At 50.9% G+C, this 20,237-nt stretch overlaps 1 protein-coding gene across 5 annotated transcripts in view; it reads left to right on the top strand.

The window, feature by feature from the left end:
• Window positions 1-20,237, top strand: part of LOC105483914 (janus kinase and microtubule interacting protein 1) — a 179,743-nt gene that overhangs the window by 138,337 nt on the left and 21,169 nt on the right. For 4 of the 5 annotated variants that reach the window (XM_011744996.3, XM_024793414.2, XM_024793415.2 and 1 more), the window contains 5 exons: window positions 4-132; window positions 2,934-3,062; window positions 4,889-4,972; window positions 8,637-8,699; window positions 10,738-11,131. In XM_011744996.3, coding sequence (XP_011743298.2) covers window positions 4-132; window positions 2,934-3,062; window positions 4,889-4,972; window positions 8,637-8,699; window positions 10,738-10,911 — 579 coding nt within the window. In that variant the 3' untranslated portion in view covers window positions 10,912-11,131. Of the gene's footprint in view, window positions 1-3; window positions 133-2,933; window positions 3,063-4,888; window positions 4,973-8,636; window positions 8,700-10,737; window positions 11,132-14,348; window positions 14,451-15,159; window positions 15,214-16,096; window positions 16,163-20,237 lie in introns of those variants that run through there. The other variant, XM_011744997.3, reaches the window with a different exon arrangement.

Here is a 20,237-nt window from a genome sequence, read left to right as displayed (position 1 = left end):
CAGAAGCATGTTGTGGAGACATTTTTTGGATTTGATGAGGAGTCTGTGGACTCAGAAACATTGTCCGAAACATCCTACAACACAGACAGGACGGACAGGACTCCAGCCACGCCTGAAGAAGACTTGGACGATGTAAGCAAACCTGAAGAGGGAGTGGGACCTCACCCCAGATGCTCTCGGGGTGGTACCTCCTGCTTTTGGTGGTTGCAAGTTTCGCTCCCTTGCCTGTAGTTCTGAACCCCAGATGACCCATTCTTACCAGTGCATTATCAAAGCCAATGGCGTGAAGGGAAGGCGAACCCCGCGGCCGTGGGCTCCATGAATGGTGATGGGAGGGCAGCACGTGGGGACCCTTTCTTTCCCCCGCACTGATTTCCCCACCAAGGAAATCTGTGTCTGCCAAGTTCAAGCTGGGTCACTGAGGAATGTCACCTTGGGTTTCCTCACCATTTGCAATTAAAACTGCTGCACAATGGTCTCTCCCTGGTCCCCACACATGTGTGCACACACGCACACATGCACACACTGCACACACGCACACACGCACACGTGCACGTGCACACACACACGCGCACACACCGCACACGCGCACACACCGCACACACGCACACACCGCGCACACACCGCACACGCGCGCACGCCGCACACGCACACACGCCGCACACGCCGCACACGCCGCACACGCCGCACACGCGCACACACCGCACACGCGCGCACACGTGCACACCGCACACACCGCACATGCGCGCACACCGCGCACACCGTGCACACGCACACACGCACACACAGCACACACCGCACACACCGCACATACCGCACACACGCACACACCGCACACACCGCACACACCGCACACACGCACACACGCACACACCGCAGGGCAGAAACGGCATCATTGTTTTTTGACTAAGATAAAGTATATAATCCAAAAATATATAAAGAAGAAAGTGAAGAGCCCCTGAAGTCCCATCACCCCAAAGTCGCCACCTCACCCTGTCCCGACCACCTGTGCCCATGGGTGCATAGCCAGGTTCTTGAGTGAAGTGGATTCACGAGGGGGCAAAGACCAGCTTCATTCCCACTCACCTTCCCCAGGTGAATTCTTTCAGGCGTGCTGATGACATCTCAGGCAGACCTTGTGGGCTACTATGCCTTCCAGTGACAGGAATAGTCACATTTGATTAATTTCCTAAACTGCAGACTTCATTCAGCGCAGACCTTCCCCTTTCTCCCTGCCGGGGCCTGTGTCAGGCTTGGCTGCTGTTTCCCTAGCTCGCTCTTCTGCCTCTTCCCATGCAGGCCCCTGGTGGCTTTTTCTGAGCCCAGGGAAGGGCAAGAGTGGGAAGGGGGTGCGGATGTGCTGGGGTAGCTGGCCCTCAGGGCAGTGCCCTCTGGCAGGGGCAAGTGGATTGTGCTGCCTCTTGGGGGAACACTTTTCCAGGTCTCCACGAGCTCCGCTTGCTGTGCTGCACCCCACAGCTTCCTGGTGAGGGACTGGGCACTGCAGCTCCTCGCGCCCCAATGTCCCAAGACTCTGAATGGTCCGCCTCCCACACACCTCTGCTCGTTGTCCTCGTCCCCTCCTGGCGGACTTTTCTGTGGAATCCCATCTGGAATGAGTTCTAAGCTGCTTTCCTCCCATGGGTCTATTTGCCGTAGGAAAATGTGGCAAGTGCTGTGGGTGCTGGCACATCCGACCCCAAGGTGGCCCTCTCCTTGCTTTTCCATCTTGTGCCAAAACTCTAGGGGACACGTGTCACCTCTGCAGGTCGTCCCCTTGACATCCCTTCTCATGCTGAGACAGACACACCATCCTCCCCGAGAGCCCACCAGCCTCAGCCCAAGTGCCGACTGGAGGGAGGGGCCTGGCCGGTGCTGGAGACACACCACAATCCATCAGCCTGTCCTGCACAGGGGTCTGGACTGGGCTACTCAGTCTTTAGGGTCTTGTTCTCAGCCATGGGCCTTTTACGTTTAACTTAAAACAGGACGCGTGTTTTCAGTTTGCTTTTTCCCAGCCAGTGATACGTAATAGGCATCTTTCAGCGCCAGAACAAGGGATTGCCTCCTCCTCTCTCGTGGCCATGTGGGGCTTTGCCTTGGATGAGCATCACGCACTGATGGGGGATTTATGCTGTGTCATTTTCCACACCTGTGAACCGTGCGTGGAGCTCCATCGTATTTGTGTCTTTACACACTTACGTGGCCATCTTCTTTTTTTTTTTTTGTGGAGACGGAGTCTAACTCTGTCGCTCAGGCTGGAGTGCAGTGGCATGACCTCAGCTCACTGCAACCTCCACCTCCCAGGCTCAAGGAATTCTCCTGCCTCAGCCTCCCGACTGGCTGGGATTACAGGTGCCCACCACCGTGACCAGCTGTTTTTTGTATTTTAGTAGAGAGGGAGTTTTACCATGTTGGCCAGGCTGGTCTTGAACTCCTGACCTCAGGTGATCTGCCTCAGCCTCCCAAAGCGCTGGGATTACAGGCGTGAGCCACCATGCCCAGTCTTCTCTTTAGGATAAATTCCCAGAATGGGAGGTGCTGAGTGGGAGGCGTCACCCTTTACAATGGGGACCTTTGCTTCTGGAGTTGGGGCTGGTTCCATGGTATCAGCCCTTTCTCTCCCACCTGCTGCCACATAAGTCAAGTGATTCCTGTGGGTGGGAGCTCCTGGGAGGAGCGCTGATGACTGAGGAGGTGCCTCCTCCCGGCAGCCTTTTCCTCCAGTCCCTAGTTGCTTCCTGGCAATGCGAAGCTCCTTAAGTACCTGTTGGCAGCACTGTGAGATGTGACCGTTTGATGTTGCCTAAGTTGACCCTGGCACTCAAAGCCACAGCAAGTGTTTGATTATTTATGTTTATTATTAAAATCAATCATCAATCGTGTATTATTGTAATTATGCACTTATTTGTTTTCTTCTCTGTTATGGGAAGACCACAGCCCGCGAGGAGGCTGACCTGCGCTTCTGCCAGCTGACCCGGGAGTACCAGGCCCTGCAACGTGCCTATGCCCTGCTCCAGGAGCAGGTGGGGGGCACCCTGGATGCTGAGAGGGAGGCCCGGGTGAGTGCAGCCAGCCTCAGGGCTCGAGGGAGGGGCCCCAGATCATGCAGGTCCTTTCCAGAAGTGTGACATACCCTGGCTTGGACACTCAGAGGGCATTCTGAGAGGTGGTGGGGAACCCAGAGCAAGGTCTTTGCTGTGGTGACATTCTAGATCCCTCTCTGCATCCTCGGTGTGATGTCAGGAGCTCTGGAACGCTGAGCTGTTAGAGGAAGCAACGCTACACATCACCCGTGCCGTCTGTTTGGAGGAGAGCATGTGTCCAGAATTTAAGACTAAGTGATGAAATCACAGACGTGGTCGGCTTGCGGGCTTCAGGCTCCTCTCCCTCCAGGGCTGCAAGACCCCGCCCTCCGGGACATCCACCAGAACACTTGCAGGGACTTTGGGGTGCTCCCCAGCCACCAAGGCACTCTGGGCCCTGTGGCCACCTCAGTCCAGGACACGCCATTCCTCAGGCTGGGCTGAGCTCTGCCTTCTGGAAACCTCCACCCGCTGGCCCTTCTCCCACCTTTGGGAGTCACATAGACTGGGTCCTGCTCTCCCTTCCTCCTGTGAGTGCGGGGTACTCCCGGAGAGCACACACGTGCTTCCCTGCATCCCCTTTCCCATCTCACCCCCACACTGGTCCCCTGAGGCAGGGGGAATTAACCTCATCTTCCAAATGAAGAAACAGGCTCAGAACTGAGCAACTTGCCCCCAAATGCCCAGATGGTACCTAGCAGAGCTGGGAGTCGAGGCCAGGTTTCTTGGACTGAGGGCCTGTGCTCTTTTTCAGAGCCCTGTTTGGGAATTCCACAAAGGGATGGATTTTGGTGGTCTTAAAGGTGATGGGTCAGAATGGGACATTGCCTGGCAGATCTGATGGCAAAGGCAGAGAGGAGAGGCCATGCCCACATGGAGCTTGTTCCAGGGGCAGCAGTGACCCTGTGTGGGGGGAGCCAGGAGTAAGGGGGAGCCAGGAGTAAGGGGGAGTCAGGAGTAAGGGGGAGTGAAGTCAGCAGGGCAGGAAGCTTCTTGTCCCACCGTAAAAGGCCCAGTCTTTATCATCTAGGTCAGAGGAGGGAAACTGTGAGGCTTTGTGTGGGCGGAATCATTTTTGTTTTGCTTTTTAAATTTCGTCTACTTGCCAACATTTAAAAGTCAAGAGATTCCATAGAGAAATCCAGGTTTGTGACCTCTCTTGAAAGGTCAGAACGTCTGGCAGCAACAGGCATCCCATTTCATGTGGCTGCTGCTGAGTGGCAGCGCCTCCCTGAGATGGGTCATGTGCCTCTGGTTTGCCACAGTCCCCACCACTCCCTGTTACCCCACACCCTGTTGACTTCCCTTGTTTCTATGACTTGCTTGGTGCTTGAAGTATTTTGCTTCGCAGCCCCTGCTGTAGATGATAAGGGGCCTGGACGGGGGCTACACAAGTGTGCAAGCGTGTTGAAGTTTGATGATAGTTGAATGAGCTTCAGATTCAGTGAGGACTGGACTTGGTCAGAGAGCTTGTCCTGGACCCCCAGTGTGGCTGGCTTCTGGCTCACTCACCCCCTTGAAAAACAGGGTCCCTTCTCCAGGCTTCATTTTCCTTGACTATAAAACCAAGCAAGTCGGACCTGTCAAACTCTCAAGGCTGTTCCGTTCTTAATGATTTTGTGTTTGAAGCTGAGCCATGCTTCTAGTAGGGCAAGGTGGAATATGTGCTCCTAAAAGTGAACCTGCTCCTAAGGTTTGCCTATAAGGATCCTAGGCATTGCTTGCATCGAGGCATGACACTTTCCACTTCCCTGTCACCCACTGGAGGTGACCAGCTCACTGCCTGGTCTTTTCCCTTCCAGACTCGGGAGCAGCTACAAGCTGATCTGCTGAGGTGTCAGGCCAAAATTGAAGATTTGGAGAAGTTACTGGTTGAGAAGGGACAGGTGAGCAGGAATGATCTGTGCTCTGTGGATCTTTGCTTTTCTGTCCCCTCGGTGGTGTCCCCAGGGCTCGCCCGTGTGCCGAGGGGGATATTCTGTGGGGCTGGATCAGGAGCTCCAGAGACACTAGAGGAAAAAACACTAGCAGAACCCAGGCACGGGTGTGCTTCCTACTGAGCCTGCGTGCCGAGTTTAAAAAATCAAAACAAGGTATGGCAATCTAACTTGGCCTTTTCTTTGTTTGTTTACCAAATGCACAAAAAGGAGGTAATTCCAAAAGCAACGGTGTGATCAAAACTGTTTTTGACTTGAACCTGAAGAAGAGCTGTCACTTCCTATCAAGATTTTAATTGTGAAAAAGAACCAGCACCCATGACTAACCCTGGGTTATTGCAGAGGCCCCACCTCTGGTCTCTGATTGTGTCTTAGAACAGTCTGATCCTGTGCTGCTCAGGTTAGAGTCACCTGCACCTACCCATCCACTGCATTTGATTAGGCAAGGCCCGGTTGACAGTAAGACACAGCAGAAAAGCAATGCCTGGGCCTAGACCTGTCCTCTGGAGTCAGGGAGATGCCAGAGGGGGCTCTGGGTGGAAATCTGGCCTCTCAGGGGGTGGCATCCAAAGGTTAGTATGAGTCGGCCTCCTCTGTGTCAGAAGTGCTGCTGTGGTGACATAGGTGACATAACCTGAACGTCTCCCTGGCCCCATGTGACAAGGTGTATTCTGTTCACACTCCTGTTTCTCCCTGGGGCCTCTCAGGGATGCAGGACAGGAGGCACCATCGTCTTGGAACTGCCCCATCTCGAACTCTTCCTCTGCTTGGCTGTTTGCTGCCTCAGCAAAATTCATCAGTCACATGGCCTCACTAACAGTGAGGGTGCCAAGGAGGGTGTGGGCAGATGGAGTGTCTGGTGGCCCCCACCCCCACCTGCAGAGAGGCATCTATGGGGGACTGAGGAGGCCGGGCAAGGTCTACTACAGGTCTTAGGCCCAGTGGGACACAGTGGGAGAAAGCAGGCATGAAGCGAGGGGTGTAAAAGATTCCAGGCAGCTTAACAGAAGCAGCTCCGGAAAAGCACTGCAAAGCTGCAAAGCCAGCAGCTCAGAATGGCTGCCGCAGGGCTCAGGGTTGAGACTGAGGTTCCCATGGAGGTGGACGGCCAGCGACCAGCATGCATGCCTGGCACAGAGTAGGTCGCCACAGCAGACTTTACCAATGGACTGCGTGGGGGAATGTGAGTCCCCAGCCCTCTGGAATGACTTCTGTAAACCGTGGTCTGCATCCTCCGTGTGGTGGGGTTGTGATGCAAAGATCACACACTATAGCTGGCCACCTGGGTCAGAGGGCAGCTCTGCCACTTCCTTGTTGCATAACCTTGGGCAAGTTACATAATCTCTTTGTGCCTCAGTTTCCTCATCTTTAAAATGGGGCTAATAATAATTCCTAATACCTTAAGCAGGAGGACAGAGGAGAACCCAGGAGTAGCTGGAGCAGAGATCCAGGTGCCAGATGATAAGGCTTTTTTTTTTTTTTTTTAGGCTGCTAGCCTCAGTTTCCCTCTTCTAGGCTGAGCTGACATATCTGTAACTTGCCTGATCACAGTCTATGACTAACTTAGTGTTGTAAGTAAATGTTTATTCCTTGGTGCTGCAAGGAAAAATCAGCATTCAGACAAAAATGTTCTCAGCAAGGCAATTTTACTTTCCACAGAAAGGGTGCTGCCTGTCAGCAATCAGACACATTGAACAAAGAAAAGCAGGGATATTTATTCCTTACACATTGGGTCCTTACTGCTGCGTCCTATCTCCATTGACTAGAGCTGGACCTCCCAGTCTAAGCTAGACCCAACTGACTAACAACTTAAAACTTTTCTAGATAGGTAAAGGCAATAGAGAACAAAGGAAAAGAGGAAGTTGCTTGTGAAAAGACTTAGAGAAGTAATAACATTTCCAAATAAGGAAGGGGCATAAGCTGCAAGCTGGGACATGTTTGAGCATGTCTATAACAAATATCTTCGTTAAAGTACAAAGACCTAGAATGTACTTATTCCCTTATATCTAACAGCTACATAGGAGGGGCTTAACAAAGAGTTATTAGTACAAAAGCAAGGAGGCTTGAAGGAAGTTAGTTTTTTAAAAGAAACTATTATTTCTAACACTTATGATTTATTCTTTCATAAGAAGGGAAACTTTGAAGAGGAACTTTTTTACTTTCTGCACTTGGCCTCCCCCAGGGGGGTAGGTCCTCACTGTGTGGCCTGCTCTGCCCTCCATGCCTGCTGGAGAATGGCGCCAGTCTGGGGCAAAGCCTGTGGCTGTTCATCCAGCAAGCACTTCCCAGAACCCTCACCCATCCCAGGCCCAGTGCTGGTACCTGGGACACTGGGTCAGTTTGCTGTTGAGTAACAAACCACCCCAACACTTAGTTATTTAAAACAGCAGGGATTCTATTTGCACACAGTTCTGTGGATCAGCAGTTTTGGCTGGGCACAGCCTGCCAGCTGCCGACCAGGTGCCTCTGCCTCAGGGAGGCCCACCTGGCTTCTTTCCCCATGATTTGGGGCAGGGAAAATGGGCAAGCCCAAGGCCCTAGCAGGGTCCAAACCTCTGCTCAGGTCACCTCTGCTAACATCCCGGTAGCCAGAGCATGGCATGGCCCAGCCCAGCTTTGAGGTTGGAGAAATGGACCCCATTACCTGCTGGGAGGAGCTGCCGAGTCACATGGCAAAGAGGGTGGACACAGAGGTGGGAGGGAGGGTTGCAGCCATTTTTGGCCACGATATGCCACAGACAAAAGGTGGGTGGAGCACAGCCACTCCTCACAGGTGCTTGCAGCCTGTGAGGCCCACATGTGGGTCAGCATGGGAATGACGCAGGTGCCAGGTGCCAGGGAGACAGAAGCCTGGAGGCAACCAGGGCCTCTTCTGAGCATTCCATGCACTTGGGACCAGACCCTAGGCCAGGCCTCTGCTTCTCAGCATCCTAGAACACCAAGACTCTGTGAGCCCAGCCCAGCCTGGTGCTTGGGAGGGGCCTCTGCCCAGTCCCAGCTCTGTGGCTGACCAGCAGAGAAGGGAGGAGGGAGTTGGAGAGGGCTTCCCATGCCTTTACTTATTCCTTCATCTGCCCATTCCGCGATTCACCGAGTACCCCTGTCCCCGTGTGCCAGGCACTGTGCCAGGCTCGGGGTGCCACAGTGACAAGATGGACTTGATGCCATGTGCTCACAGGACTTATCCAGGAGGATATGGCCAGGCAAAGAAACGTGGGAAGGGTGTCACAGGCAGAGAGAGTAGAATGAACAAAAGCATATCTGTGGCTCTGGCCAGTCCACGGGGTATGAGGTCAGCCTTCCGCAGGCATGGAGGGTCTGCCAGTGTGGACCAGTCACCCTGGAGCCACGTTTCTGTCAATTAGACTGACAGAATGGAGTCATCGCGCTTTGGGGAACGTGAATGAAGTGGAGAAGGGATGCCCCACAAACCAGCCATTTCTCTTTTGGGGGTTTAAAAGTTGACAGGGACAATGAGGACACATCACGGCTGTCATTTTCTATGACCTTTCCTTAGTCAGTTTCATAGAAAGTGGCCTTTCTCACTAAAAGTTTGTTACTTGGCCATCTGTTTGCTTCCATGAATGTGACCGTATTTAGTGCTTTTCCTTAGGATTCCAAGTGGGTTGAAGAGAAGCAGCTGCTCATCAGAACAAACCAAGACTTGCTGGAAAAGGTGCGTGACCCGCCTCAGGGAAGCACAGAGCCCCAGGGCAGTTGGGACCCCGCAGGCCTGCTCAGACCACACGGGTCGTGCCCAGTGCCATTTGGGTACGCTGGTGACCAGGGCCTCAGGGCCTGCACGCCTCCTATGAGGAGAAATGTCCTCCTCACATGGAATCAAAGCCACATCCGTGGTTCTGTCCTCTGCGACCAGGTCTGCAGAGTTGGTTTAGATCATCCTCCTGGGGTACGCCACAGAAATGCAGAGGCCTGGCCTGTCTTCCCAGGCCACCCTGCAGAAATGGGGAGGGCTGGCCCCAACCTCTGGGGACACCCTGCAGAAACGTGAAGAGCTGCCCTGTCCTCTGGGGACAGCCTGCAGAAATGGGGAGGGCTGCCCCGTCCTCTGGGGACACCTGCAGAAATGTGAAGAGCTGCCCTGTCCTCTGGGGACACCTGCAGAAATGGGGAGGGCTGGCCTATTGTTGGGCTGGTCCATCTTCCTGACATTGGGCTCCAGGCCACCTCTGCTGTGGCTTTATGGTCCAAAGCCCTTCACCCACCAGTGTGGTGGGCACCCGAGGCAGGTCCATGGGCAGATCCTCAGGCCATCTTTACCCAGTGCAGCTGACCCATAATGGGAACTGGGCCTCTGTTCTTCTCTTTCTGGTTGTGGAACTTTCCAGAGCTCTCGGGGAGTCTGCTTGGGGGTAGCTCTAATGCTTTGGAATTAAAATCGTAGCTTATTTTTTCCTAATTGGTGTACAATTCACTTATTCCTTTTGTAAATTTACTGCGTTGTGCAACCATCACCACAATGCAGTTTTGGAACATTATCGGCCTGGTAAAGACCCCTCCTGCCCATGGGCAGTCCCCCCTCTGCCCTGCCTCCCGGCCCCTGGCAGCCTCCAGTCCACTCTGTCTCTGGATGTTGCAAGTAAGTGGAGCCAGACCCTAGGTTAGGCCTCAGCTTTTGAGCGTCCTGGAGCACGAGGACTGGAGGAACCTGGCCTGGTCCTGGTGGGGGGCCTCGGCCCAGCCGCCTCTCTGCTGCTAACCAGCATGTGACCCCATTCCCTTCCCTACATTTCTCAAGAGCGTTTGGGACAAGGGCATTTGGGACGGCAAGCAGTCCCAGGCCTTGGGAGAATTTTAGCATCTTTGGTGTCTTGTTCACTAAATTCTGGGAGCCATGGAAAGCCCTCACCTCACCCCTCATGCCATTTCTAAAGGTCTCCCGGGGGTGGGATCACCTGGCAGAGGGCCCACTCTAGCCTTCTGTAATGGTGCTATAGGGCCCGCTCTAGCCTTCTGTAATGGTGCTATAGGGCCCGCTCTAGCCTTCTGTAATGGTGCTATGAGGCTTTCTTTACTCAAAGCCCTCATTTACTTGCGTTATTTTAGTGACTTCTCGCTGTTGCCAGGTGATAGGTGCTACTGTTTCCCTTCTTGGACAGAAGCTGAGGGCTGGAGTAGTTGGCTAAGTGATCCAGCATCTCCCAGCTGGGGCTGGGATGCAGGCAGTGTCACTTCCCACACTGATCTGCACTCTCAGAGAACTCTTGCCTTAACGGCTTCTTCTGCAAGCTCTGTGGGGAAGCAGGAGGGGGCCTCCCTGCCGCAGTTGGCTGGGCCGCTGTCTGGGTAGGCTGAATCTGGTGGGGCTTGAGTTGGAAAGACCTGGACAGGCTTTGGGTGTGGCACTCTTGCTTCCCAGTGTTTGGCCGCAAGGGAGGGACTTAATAGCCCCATGCCTCAGTTTCCCCATCATTCATTTATTCAGCAAATATATAAGTAGCCCCTACTCCACTGGGCCAGGCTCAGAGGTGCAGGGGTGAACCTGGCCCAGCCTCTGTCTCCTTCATTCCCAGATGCATCAGCAAGAAGGACCTGCAGCACCTGCCTCCCTTGCTACAAACCCTGCCCTCTCCCGCCCCTTGCCCACATGGCCGGTCCTCTGCTTCCCTCCAGCCACTCAGTCAGGTGGCCTGTGACCAGGGGACCCCAGTGCTCCCGCCCATCCTGTTAATCCGTAGGTGTCTTTGCTCTAGATTTACAGACTGGAAATGGAAGAGAACCAGCTGAAGAACGAAATGCAAGACGCCAAGGATCAGAACGAGCTGTTAGAATTCAGAGTGCTAGAACTCGAAGTAAGAGACTCTATCTGTTGTAAGCTCTCAAACGGAGCAGACATTCTCTTTGAACCCAAACTGAAATTCATGTAAAGCTCCCAGACGTTTTCAAGCATGTGGAAAGGGGACATGTTCTAGTTTCTTTCTTTCTTCTTTCTTTCTTTTTTTTAAATCTGTATGTTCAGAATAATTTCACTGCCTTAATGTGTTCTGGAGAGAGTGCCCACCCAAGTCTATGGACATGTACCAGAGCTAATATATTTATTGCCTATGGCTTGTTTTGCACTTAATAAAATAATTTGTTTTTGCAATATTTTGCCTTTTTTATTTGTGTTTCATTTCCATAACTACTTCTTTCCTGCATGCATAGTCACCGGGTACGCATTCTGCACACCCAGACGGAAGCACTGTTGCAATTAATAACACACCTTTTTAAGTGATCTTGCATGCAGTAAATCTCACCTTTTGAAATAGCAGAGTCTGACCTGAGCCAGCAATTGACTCTAGAATGTGTTTAATGCCAGTTTGGGCTAATTTTCTATTTGCCAAGGTAAACACAAGGTAAGTAAAGACAGGGTAGAAGGATGTATTTGCATAGGCGTTTAAGAAAACTAGTTACGTTGTTCAAACTCTTTTATGCAGTAAATACAGACCCAGGCATTGCAGCAATATTGGGCTAAAGAAATTACTATTTGCAACTCAAACTGCAACTCAAAACTACTGGAGGGAGATCAGTTGCTGTTCACGTGTAGAAATCCCGTTCCTTCGGGAACTGCCCCAATGCACCGAGTGAGATTCAGTGAAACAATACTAATGGTCTTACTGCTTCCAACTGAAATCTTACCTCGGGTGTGTTACTGTATTGCCTTGCTCTCATGGTACGTCATAATCCTTCTTTTTGTTTCTGTTGAAAAATCATTGGCATTTTAAACATCACTTAAGTTTGTGATGAGTTTCTCTAAGCACCTGTAGTGGCGCGGCTCTGCTGTCTCTCAGCTGAAACCTTTGCATGCGTGAAACCCTCAAAGTGAGCACCCTCACAGTGTCTGTGGCTTCCCCAATTTTGTTTTCTCCTCCCGGCTTGAGTTACAATTCTGTCTGCATTAGAACTGACCATGTGTACCTTGTTGTGTGGGCAGGGACCTGTGGCCTGAGTATTTCTCACACCAAGTGTGACTCAGCTCTTGGCTCAGCATGACATGAGCATTTTATTTGTGCGGCAGAATTGGAAGTTATGTGAGATCATTGTTAATACTCCTGCCGCTGTTAGAGAACCTTTCACAAATCCTTGTTATGAGTCTTTCTCATGAGAATTCTATAGGCACTAACCAGTTCACTAAAGTTTTCTTTAATGGTCTCCACCCTCCTACAGAACCACCAGAAACAAAATGGCTTTTTTTTTTTTTTTTTGAGACAGAGTCTCGCTCTGTCACCCAGGCTGGAGGACAGTGGTGTGCGCTCTGGGCTCACTGCAACCTCTGCCTCCTGGGTTCGAGTGATTCTCCTGCCTCAACCTCCCTAGTAGCTGGAATCACAGGCACACACCTCCTCACTCAGCTAATTTTTGTGTCTTTAGTAGAGACAGGTTTCACCGTGTTGGCCAGGCTGGTCTCAAACTCCTGACCTCAAGGGATCCACCTGCCTCAGCCTCCCAAAGTGCTGGGATTACAGGCATAAGCTACCATGCCCGGCCTACAAAATGACTTTTGTTCATATAAAATCTGAGCTTTTGGGGCCACTTTTTCTATGGAGACGCCATTTAAGTAAATTTGCTGATACAAAGGCATCTGTGGAATGGAACCATCATGAATTTTTTTTTTTTTTTGACTAATAAGGGGAAATAGGGTTTTCTTACTAGACTGTTTCAAACCTAGTTTAGTCAGGTTAGGGCTTCATGGAAATTAATTGAATTACTACCCAGTCCTCCCTCTTTCCTTCAGTCTCACTCCAGAGCATCTTCTTAAGCCCTGCCGTCTAGATTCGTGCCTCTCTTGGCTACATCTCTTTGTTGAATTATTCAAGACACCCATTGGTTCCGTAGCTAGATTCTGCTAGAATGGCCCAAAGTGTGTTATTTTGTACCTTACTGTAACTTTGCTCAAACCAAAGCAGTTTGATTGAAAGGTGTAATTTGCAAAGGTCTTCTCTGCTGCCCCGCCATGACAAATCTGTCCATCGCTAAAGTGTTTAAAGTGCGTTCTGTGCAGGAAACACATCTGAGACCTGAGTCCTGTTCTGCCTCTGTGCTTTAGCCCTGTAAGTAACTAGGTTTTCCCGACCTTTTAAAAACTCATCACTTATGTATGATTAATAAATACCTATTTTGGGAAAAGACTTGCTCTTCTTCCTCCCTTAGTAATTGAGCTTTGCTGTAAGTCTAAGGCAGGGGTAGAACGATCACTGGTTGTGCTAGTTTGGTTCAAAAAAAATTGTGAATGTTATTGGCAGATTGTACTGGAAAGAACAGAAAGTCAGCCTTTGGGGCCGGGCGAGGTGGCTCACGCCTGTAATCCCAGCACTTTGGGAGGCCGAGGTGGGCGGATCACCAAAGGTCTTTGGAGTTCGAGACCAGCCTGGCCAACATGGTGAAACCCCGTCTCTACTAAAAACAAAACAAAACAAACAAACAAAAACAACAACAACAACAAAATTAGCCCGGCATGGTGGCGCATGCCTGTAATCCCAGCTACTTGGGAGGCTGAGGCAGGAGAATCGCTTGAACCTCAGAGGTGGAGGTTGCAGTGAGCCAAGATTGTGCCATTGCACTCCAGCCTGGGCGGCAAGAGCGAAAAAAGAAAGAAAGAAGGAAAGAAAGAAAGAAAGAGAGAGAGAGAGGGAGGGAGGAAGGGAGAGAAAGAAAGAAAGAGAGAGAGAGAGAAAGAAAGAAAAAGGAAAGAAAGGAAGGAAGGAAGGAAGGAAGGAAGGGGAGAGAGAAGAAAGAAAAGAAAGGAAAGAGAGAGAAAGAAAGAAAAAAAAGAAAGAAAGAAAGAAAGAAAAAGAAAGAAAAGAAAGAAAGAAAAAAAAAGAAAGTAAGTCAGCCTTTGGGTCCTCAGAGTGCAGGACCTCAGACTCAGCCTCCCTGAGCCACTGCCTCCCCTTTGTCTACAGAATGAAAGCAATGAGCCTGCCTCCTGGGGTTGTGTGAGGATTAAACGGGAGAGTGGTGTGCCTGGCACAGGGTAATAAACCATAGTTGGCGGCTTTTGCTATCTATTCAAATTTAGTGCAACTGTGTTTTTTAAATTTTGTAATTCTGTGACTTCGCAATGGATAAAGCCATGGTACCCTGTTAACCATTTCTCCCTAGATGAATAGGTAAGAAGTAAACACATTTCCAAAGGAGAACTGCTGCGTGGGAAGGCGTGAAAACGTCGTAGTTCACGGACGAGGCTGCTTCTAGTCCGAACTCGCGCTTTTTAGTAACATCTGTGCCCACTGGAATTCCTTGATTTTTGCTGAGTAACGTGGGAAAATGGCAAGCGGTAAATAATCCGGTCACATTCTGTTTTTAAACCGAATCTTTTCCCCAGGAGAGAGAGAGGAGGTCGCCAGCATTTAACCTCCAAATCACCACCTTCCCTGAGAACAACAGCAGCGCTCTCCAGCTGTTCTGTCACCAGGAAGGAGTTAAGGTAGCGTGCCTGGGGGGTGCCTCTGCTAAATGCCAGCCAAGGGCTTGCTCCGTGCCCGGCTCAGTTGTAAAGGGGGAGTGCTGGGATAGAATTGATTTTCATGAGATATCCCTTGTGTTAAAAGTCATAGTTTGACCATTTATTAAGGGGTCACCAAATGTGACTCTATTTTGACCCATGTGTTTAAAACAGCAGAGGCTTGGTGTATTGCCCCGAGGGTGAACCCCAGCTCCACCGCTGCTCTGGCCTGTAAACTTTCTGAGCCTTAGCCTCTTCGCTATGAAATCCAAATGACAATACCCACACCATGAAGCTGGGGTGATGATGAAATCAGATCATGAACAGACGCCAAGTGCCTGGCCCTGTGCCTGGCATAGCAAGGTTCTGTAGAGGGTGGCTGTGGTGGCTAGAAGGGTCCGGGGTTTGCCATGTCCTAAAGCCCTGCTCAGCTCCAGGGACAGTGTCCTGACTCACCCAATTCCATGGCCCTTCTAGAAAGCAGTGTTTGTGCTGGTGTAACACTCAGCAAATGAGCAGCAGTTATGCCTTCTCTCCCTCACTCCCCAGAGGAACGGCTGGGCACAAAACTTGGCCGGAAAAGAAAAGAAAGAGCACGGTGTCTTGTCGAGAGGAAAGGCCGTGGCCCTAGAAATTGGTGTGGTTGGTCTCTGTAGCTCACACAAAAATGAACGTTGGAAATCTCTTCCAGGATGTGAATGTTTCTGAACTTATGAAGAAATTAGATATCCTTGGCGATAACGGGGTAACTATGAGCGATCGGTTTCTGCTTTCGTGTTCTTGTTTTGATCTGGGTGTATTCTGTGTGACTTTCGTTTTGTTTTGTTTTTTTTTTTTAAATTTCTCTCTGATATAAGAGATCTAAGAAGTACAATGTAAGGCTTTTGTATGGCCGTGTTCCTGGGTGGGTGGAGGGGTTGGTATTCGTCAGAAGTGGGGTTCTGAAGTTAGGTTCCCCTGGCCTGTGAGTGAGGAGGGGATGGGAAGGCCTGAGAACCCCTACCCAGAATGCAGGTGGAGTCACATGAGATTTCTGAAATCAGAAAGGGATCTTTTGGCTATCCTGAAAGATGAACTTGAATGTAGCCATGTTTCACAAAAGCTTAGTGTCACTCTGTGAAATGTCCCCAAACAGAGGGACAGGAGCTGTGTGCCTGATGTGCTGGCCCCATTAGCGAGAGGGAGCTGACCCTCGGGTGCAGCTCGGAGAGAAGCTAAGAAAGTTGCTTGGTGTTGGCCGGGCATGGTGGCTCACGCCTATAATCCCAGCACTTTGGGAGGCTGAGGTGGGCTGATCACCTGAGGTCAGGAGTTCGAGACTAGCCTGGCCAACATAGTGAAACCCCATCTCTACTAAAAATACAAAAACTATCCAGGCGTGGTGGTGTGCATCCCAGCTACTGTAATCCCAGCTACTCGGGAGGCTGAGGCAAGAGAATCACTTGAACCCAGGAGGCGGAGGTTACAGTGAGCCAAGATCACACCACTGCACTCGAACCCAGGTGACAGAGACTCTGTCTCAAAACAAACAAACAACAACAAAAACAAACAAAAAAACTTGGTGCTGACTGTCTGCACGTGGATTTGGGATCCAGTGTCAAATGCCCTTGCCCATTTTTGTGTTTTAGAATTTGAGAAATGAAGAACAGGTTGCAATAATCCAAGCTGGAACTGTGCTTGCCCTGTGTGAAAAGGTAGAAGCCAGCGGCATTTCTGTGCTCACACCTTGTCCCGGCTTCCCAGCACCATACAAGAAACTGTACATTGGCGTCTTGCTTTGCGTGGGAGCATGCATTCCAGTCCGTCTGCGTCTGCACGTGCCCGTGCATGCCTTTCCGTTTTCTTCATGAAGGAAGTCCCACATGCTCGCTGTAGAAAACCCAGAGATGCAGGAGGAAATCAAAACCCGGTGGAGGAAACCGTCTGTCACATTTGTCTGTTTCCTTCCAGTGGTTTCCCTGTGTCTGTTGTTTTTAAACTTAGTCGAAATGATGCTTGACATCCGGTTTTCAATCAGGCTTTAGAAGCATCCTCCATGCCATTTAACATGGTTCATAAATGTGTTTAAATGACTGTGCATCTCTCCATCACACAGTTATACTGTTAGTTACTGAAGCCCCTCTTAGCTGTTAGATATCACAGGTGTTTCCACTTTTTTTTTCCTTACAATCATGCAGTGGTAAACTGCACATTTTTTACACATAAATTTCTATCTACATCTTAAAATACGCCCATAGGATATGTTTTAGAAGCAGAATCACTGGGCCAAATAGTAAGAATGTCTTGAAGGACTTCGGCATGGTCAAAACAGTGTCCAGAAAAGCGGCACCAGTTACCCTTCTACCCACAGCCTTACACGTCGTTGATTGATGCTTGACATGGCATGTTACCGCTGCCGAGTACTTTGTCGATTGGATGGTGAAAACTGTATCATGTCATTGTTTTAATTTTTATTTGAGTGCTAGTGATACTGAGGTTTTTTTGTATGTATTATCTATTTTCTTCTCCTTCCTTGTGAATTGTAATTGCATTTATTTTGAGGGTTTTCCATTGGATTTATTCACCCATCCATGCATTCATTCATTTGACAAATATGTATTCATTGTCATTGTCTTTCTTACTGACTTCTCTGCGTGCTTTACATATTAAAGATATTAGCTTTTTGACCTGTTTGTTACAAAACACATTCCCGATGTGTTTGCCTTTTACATTGGTTTAGGGTGTGTTAGAAATATACAACTGTTTAGGGCTAAAGACCTTTTCCTTTCAAAGCACATGAGTTCAACTTTAAAATGCTATTTTTGCAGTGATGAGGTCTTAATGATCTTAGTTGGGATTCATTCCTGAATCTCTGGAAGGGCATTTAAACTAGAAATAGTTTCCTTCCCAGGGCATTTGTTCAATCCCTCAATCAAGTAAAGGATACTAAATGTTGGTAACAGATTTATGGCCAAACCTTGCCCAAGGTCACACTGGTAGGCAGTGAGAGGATTGGAACTCAGCTTTCTCCTATTCCTATCATCACTAAACCTGGCTGAGCTTGTGTCCTCAGGTGAACTGCGGGACGGGGATGACTCACACCTGGCCGGCTGGTGGCCATCAGGTGCAGGTGCAGGTGCAGGTGCAGGCATGGGGTGGGGCACATGAGACACATTCAGCATACCTTCCTTTCCAGCAGCAAAACCCTCCATGGCTGTCTAGGCTCCTCCAACAGTGCTCCGTGTAGAGTCACACAAAGTGCTGATTAAACACTTATGACGTTTATGACTCAGTTTACTCAACATCCACTGGAACATTTACTGAGAGAGAGCATCTTAGTGTCAAGTGCTGAGCACAGCCCTGGTAGACGTGGAGATGTCACATCCACCAGTGTCTGATTTGATGTCGGGGAGGCCTCTCCTGGCTTGGGTCTTGGTGACACCACTTGCCAGCTGCAGGGGTTTCAGCCGGTTTCTCACCACGTCTCTCTCAGCCATGACACTGAGCATCCTGGTGGCTCACAGTCTCTGTCGGAATCCGCAAGGCTGCATATTTCAGTGGCATCAGGCATTGCCATCTGGTTCAGTCAGGCACCTGGGGCCATGCTTACTTCCTGGAGATGCTTGGTCAATGCCTGTGGATCGGGTGAGCAAGGAGCAGGAACCTGCCAGTGACTCAGGGGGCTGGTTCGTCACGGGGCTGGGGCAGAGGGCGTTGGAGGGCCAGGGCACCAGCTGGCAGGAGGCTTCCAGCCTCCATGAGAGCAGCCCTCTGCAGGGCGCTGAGTTCTCCCACTGAGCCATTCCTGATGCACCCCTCCCCACGCCCAACCCACAGCAGGTGTTCCAGGCCCGCACCTTAGGTCCCCAGCGCTCCTCATCCTCTGGGCATCTGTGAGATTAGCAGCCCTCTAGGACAGATGAGGAGGGGGAGCCTGTCTGGAATCCGGCCACTGTCTGCTTGACCCTCACCATGCTGTGCTTGCCTGGCAGCTGCCGACCTCCCCGCTTGCACCCTGCCCACCCCCACCGCCGCCCGCCTGCCCCTGCCCACTAACCTCCCCAAGCCAGTCAGCCTGGTGCCGTGCCTTGTGCCCTACACACTAGAGAGCCATGCCGGCTGCCCTAGTCTGCCAGCCCCTCACAACCCCTACTGATGGTTATGGGGCCCCGATTCTGAGCCTGGCACAGAGGTGCCCAGCTCCCTGTCTTTGAGGACTGGACTTAAACCATGGTTTTCTCAGGTTGGGTTCTAGGAGACACTGGCCCTGCCATTTGTCTGTGGATAAAGGTCCACTAAGCTTGGGAGTTGCCACTTGTCTTCTCCCAGCCTTGTTGGTGTGAGAGCTCCTCAGGTCCAGAAGTGGACCCTCATGTGGGGTGGGAACTGCATCAGCAGGACCCTCTGAGAATCTGGCAGGACCACTAGGGGACTGACGGTCTGCTTTGCCTGGGACTGACAGCTTTCCTGGGACGTGAGAATTGCAGTGCTAAAAGAGGGACAGTCGTGGGCCAACAGGGACAAGCTGGTCACCCTAGAGCCGACAGGCACTGCAGGGAAGTTTGCAGAGGGGGAGGGCACCTGCAATGTCACTGCCAGAGAAGGCTTTCACAGACAGGCCCAGTTAACCCCCATGCCACTAAATACTCCTTATTTTAAAAATTGTCGTTCCATACTAGTATCCGAATAAGCGGAAGTCAATGTCAATGTTCCCTTAGAGGCATGAATTTTTTTTTTTTTTTTGAGAGTGAGTCTCACTGGTTGCCCAGGCTGGAGTGCAGTGGCATGATCTCAGCTCATTGCAACCTCCACCTCTAGGGTTCAAGCGATTCTCGTGCTTTAGCCTCCTGCAGCTGGGATTACAGACATGTGCCACCATGCCTGGCTAATTTTTGTATTTTTAGTAGAGATGGGGTTTCTCCATGTTGGCCAGGCTGGTCTCAAACTCCTGACCCCAAGTGATCTGCCCGCCTTGGCCTCCCAAAGTGCTGAGATGACAAGTATGAGACACCTCACCTGGCCTTGAAGTCCATTTCTCAGTGTGTAGGTGAAGTGCAACCTGAAGGAATGTCCTATGATGTGCCTGTGTTGATTTCCCTGCAAACAGCATCTTGCACCGGGCACGTGCCTTCCTCATCTCCACCCACTGAAGCCCTGCCCAGTCATCAAGGCACAGGCATCCATCCTGGCACCCGTCAGCCCCACTCCGGTTAGCCACACATAGGATCAGGGCAAGGTCTCACTCGCCTCAGCACATGGCACGTGCCCTGCAGAGAAACTGAACCATGAGACATTGGAGGGTTTATAAATCATAGCAGTCATATCTCTTCTCCCTCAAGTTCAGAGTGGATCGAGAAAAAGACACTGGCCTCAGCCAGGTGGGAATGCCTTAAAGGCCGTGTTTTCGCTGGTAACGATGGATAGGAGAATGAGGCATAGGTCTGAGCCATAGTCAGACTTTCTAATAGTTGGCCCCGAGTTGAAGCCTTGGGACCCTCCCCAAAGGGAGAGGAGAGAGATGAGCCCCACCAGTTGCAGGGGATCTAGGCTCTGCACCTGAGGGGTCCTGGGAGTTGGGGCACAGAGAGCGGCCCCCACCCTGCAACAGGCCACCCCCATGAGGCTGCTCAGATTCCCATTAGCACCTCCCTGTGGGTGGACTCCCTTCTCCTCCCCAGCCTGAGACCCCCTCTCCTGGGGTTGGAGCATAACCATGAACATTGTTTCTCCCAGGAGTGACTGAGGCCCCATAGCTCTCTGGCCAAACTCTTTGATATTAAATTTCTGATC

This window comes from Macaca nemestrina, chromosome 3 (assembly GCF_043159975.1).
Source record: "Macaca nemestrina isolate mMacNem1 chromosome 3, mMacNem.hap1, whole genome shotgun sequence".
NCBI lineage: Eukaryota > Metazoa > Chordata > Mammalia > Primates > Cercopithecidae > Macaca > Macaca nemestrina.
This window is presented reverse-complemented; position numbering and strand designations above follow the sequence as displayed.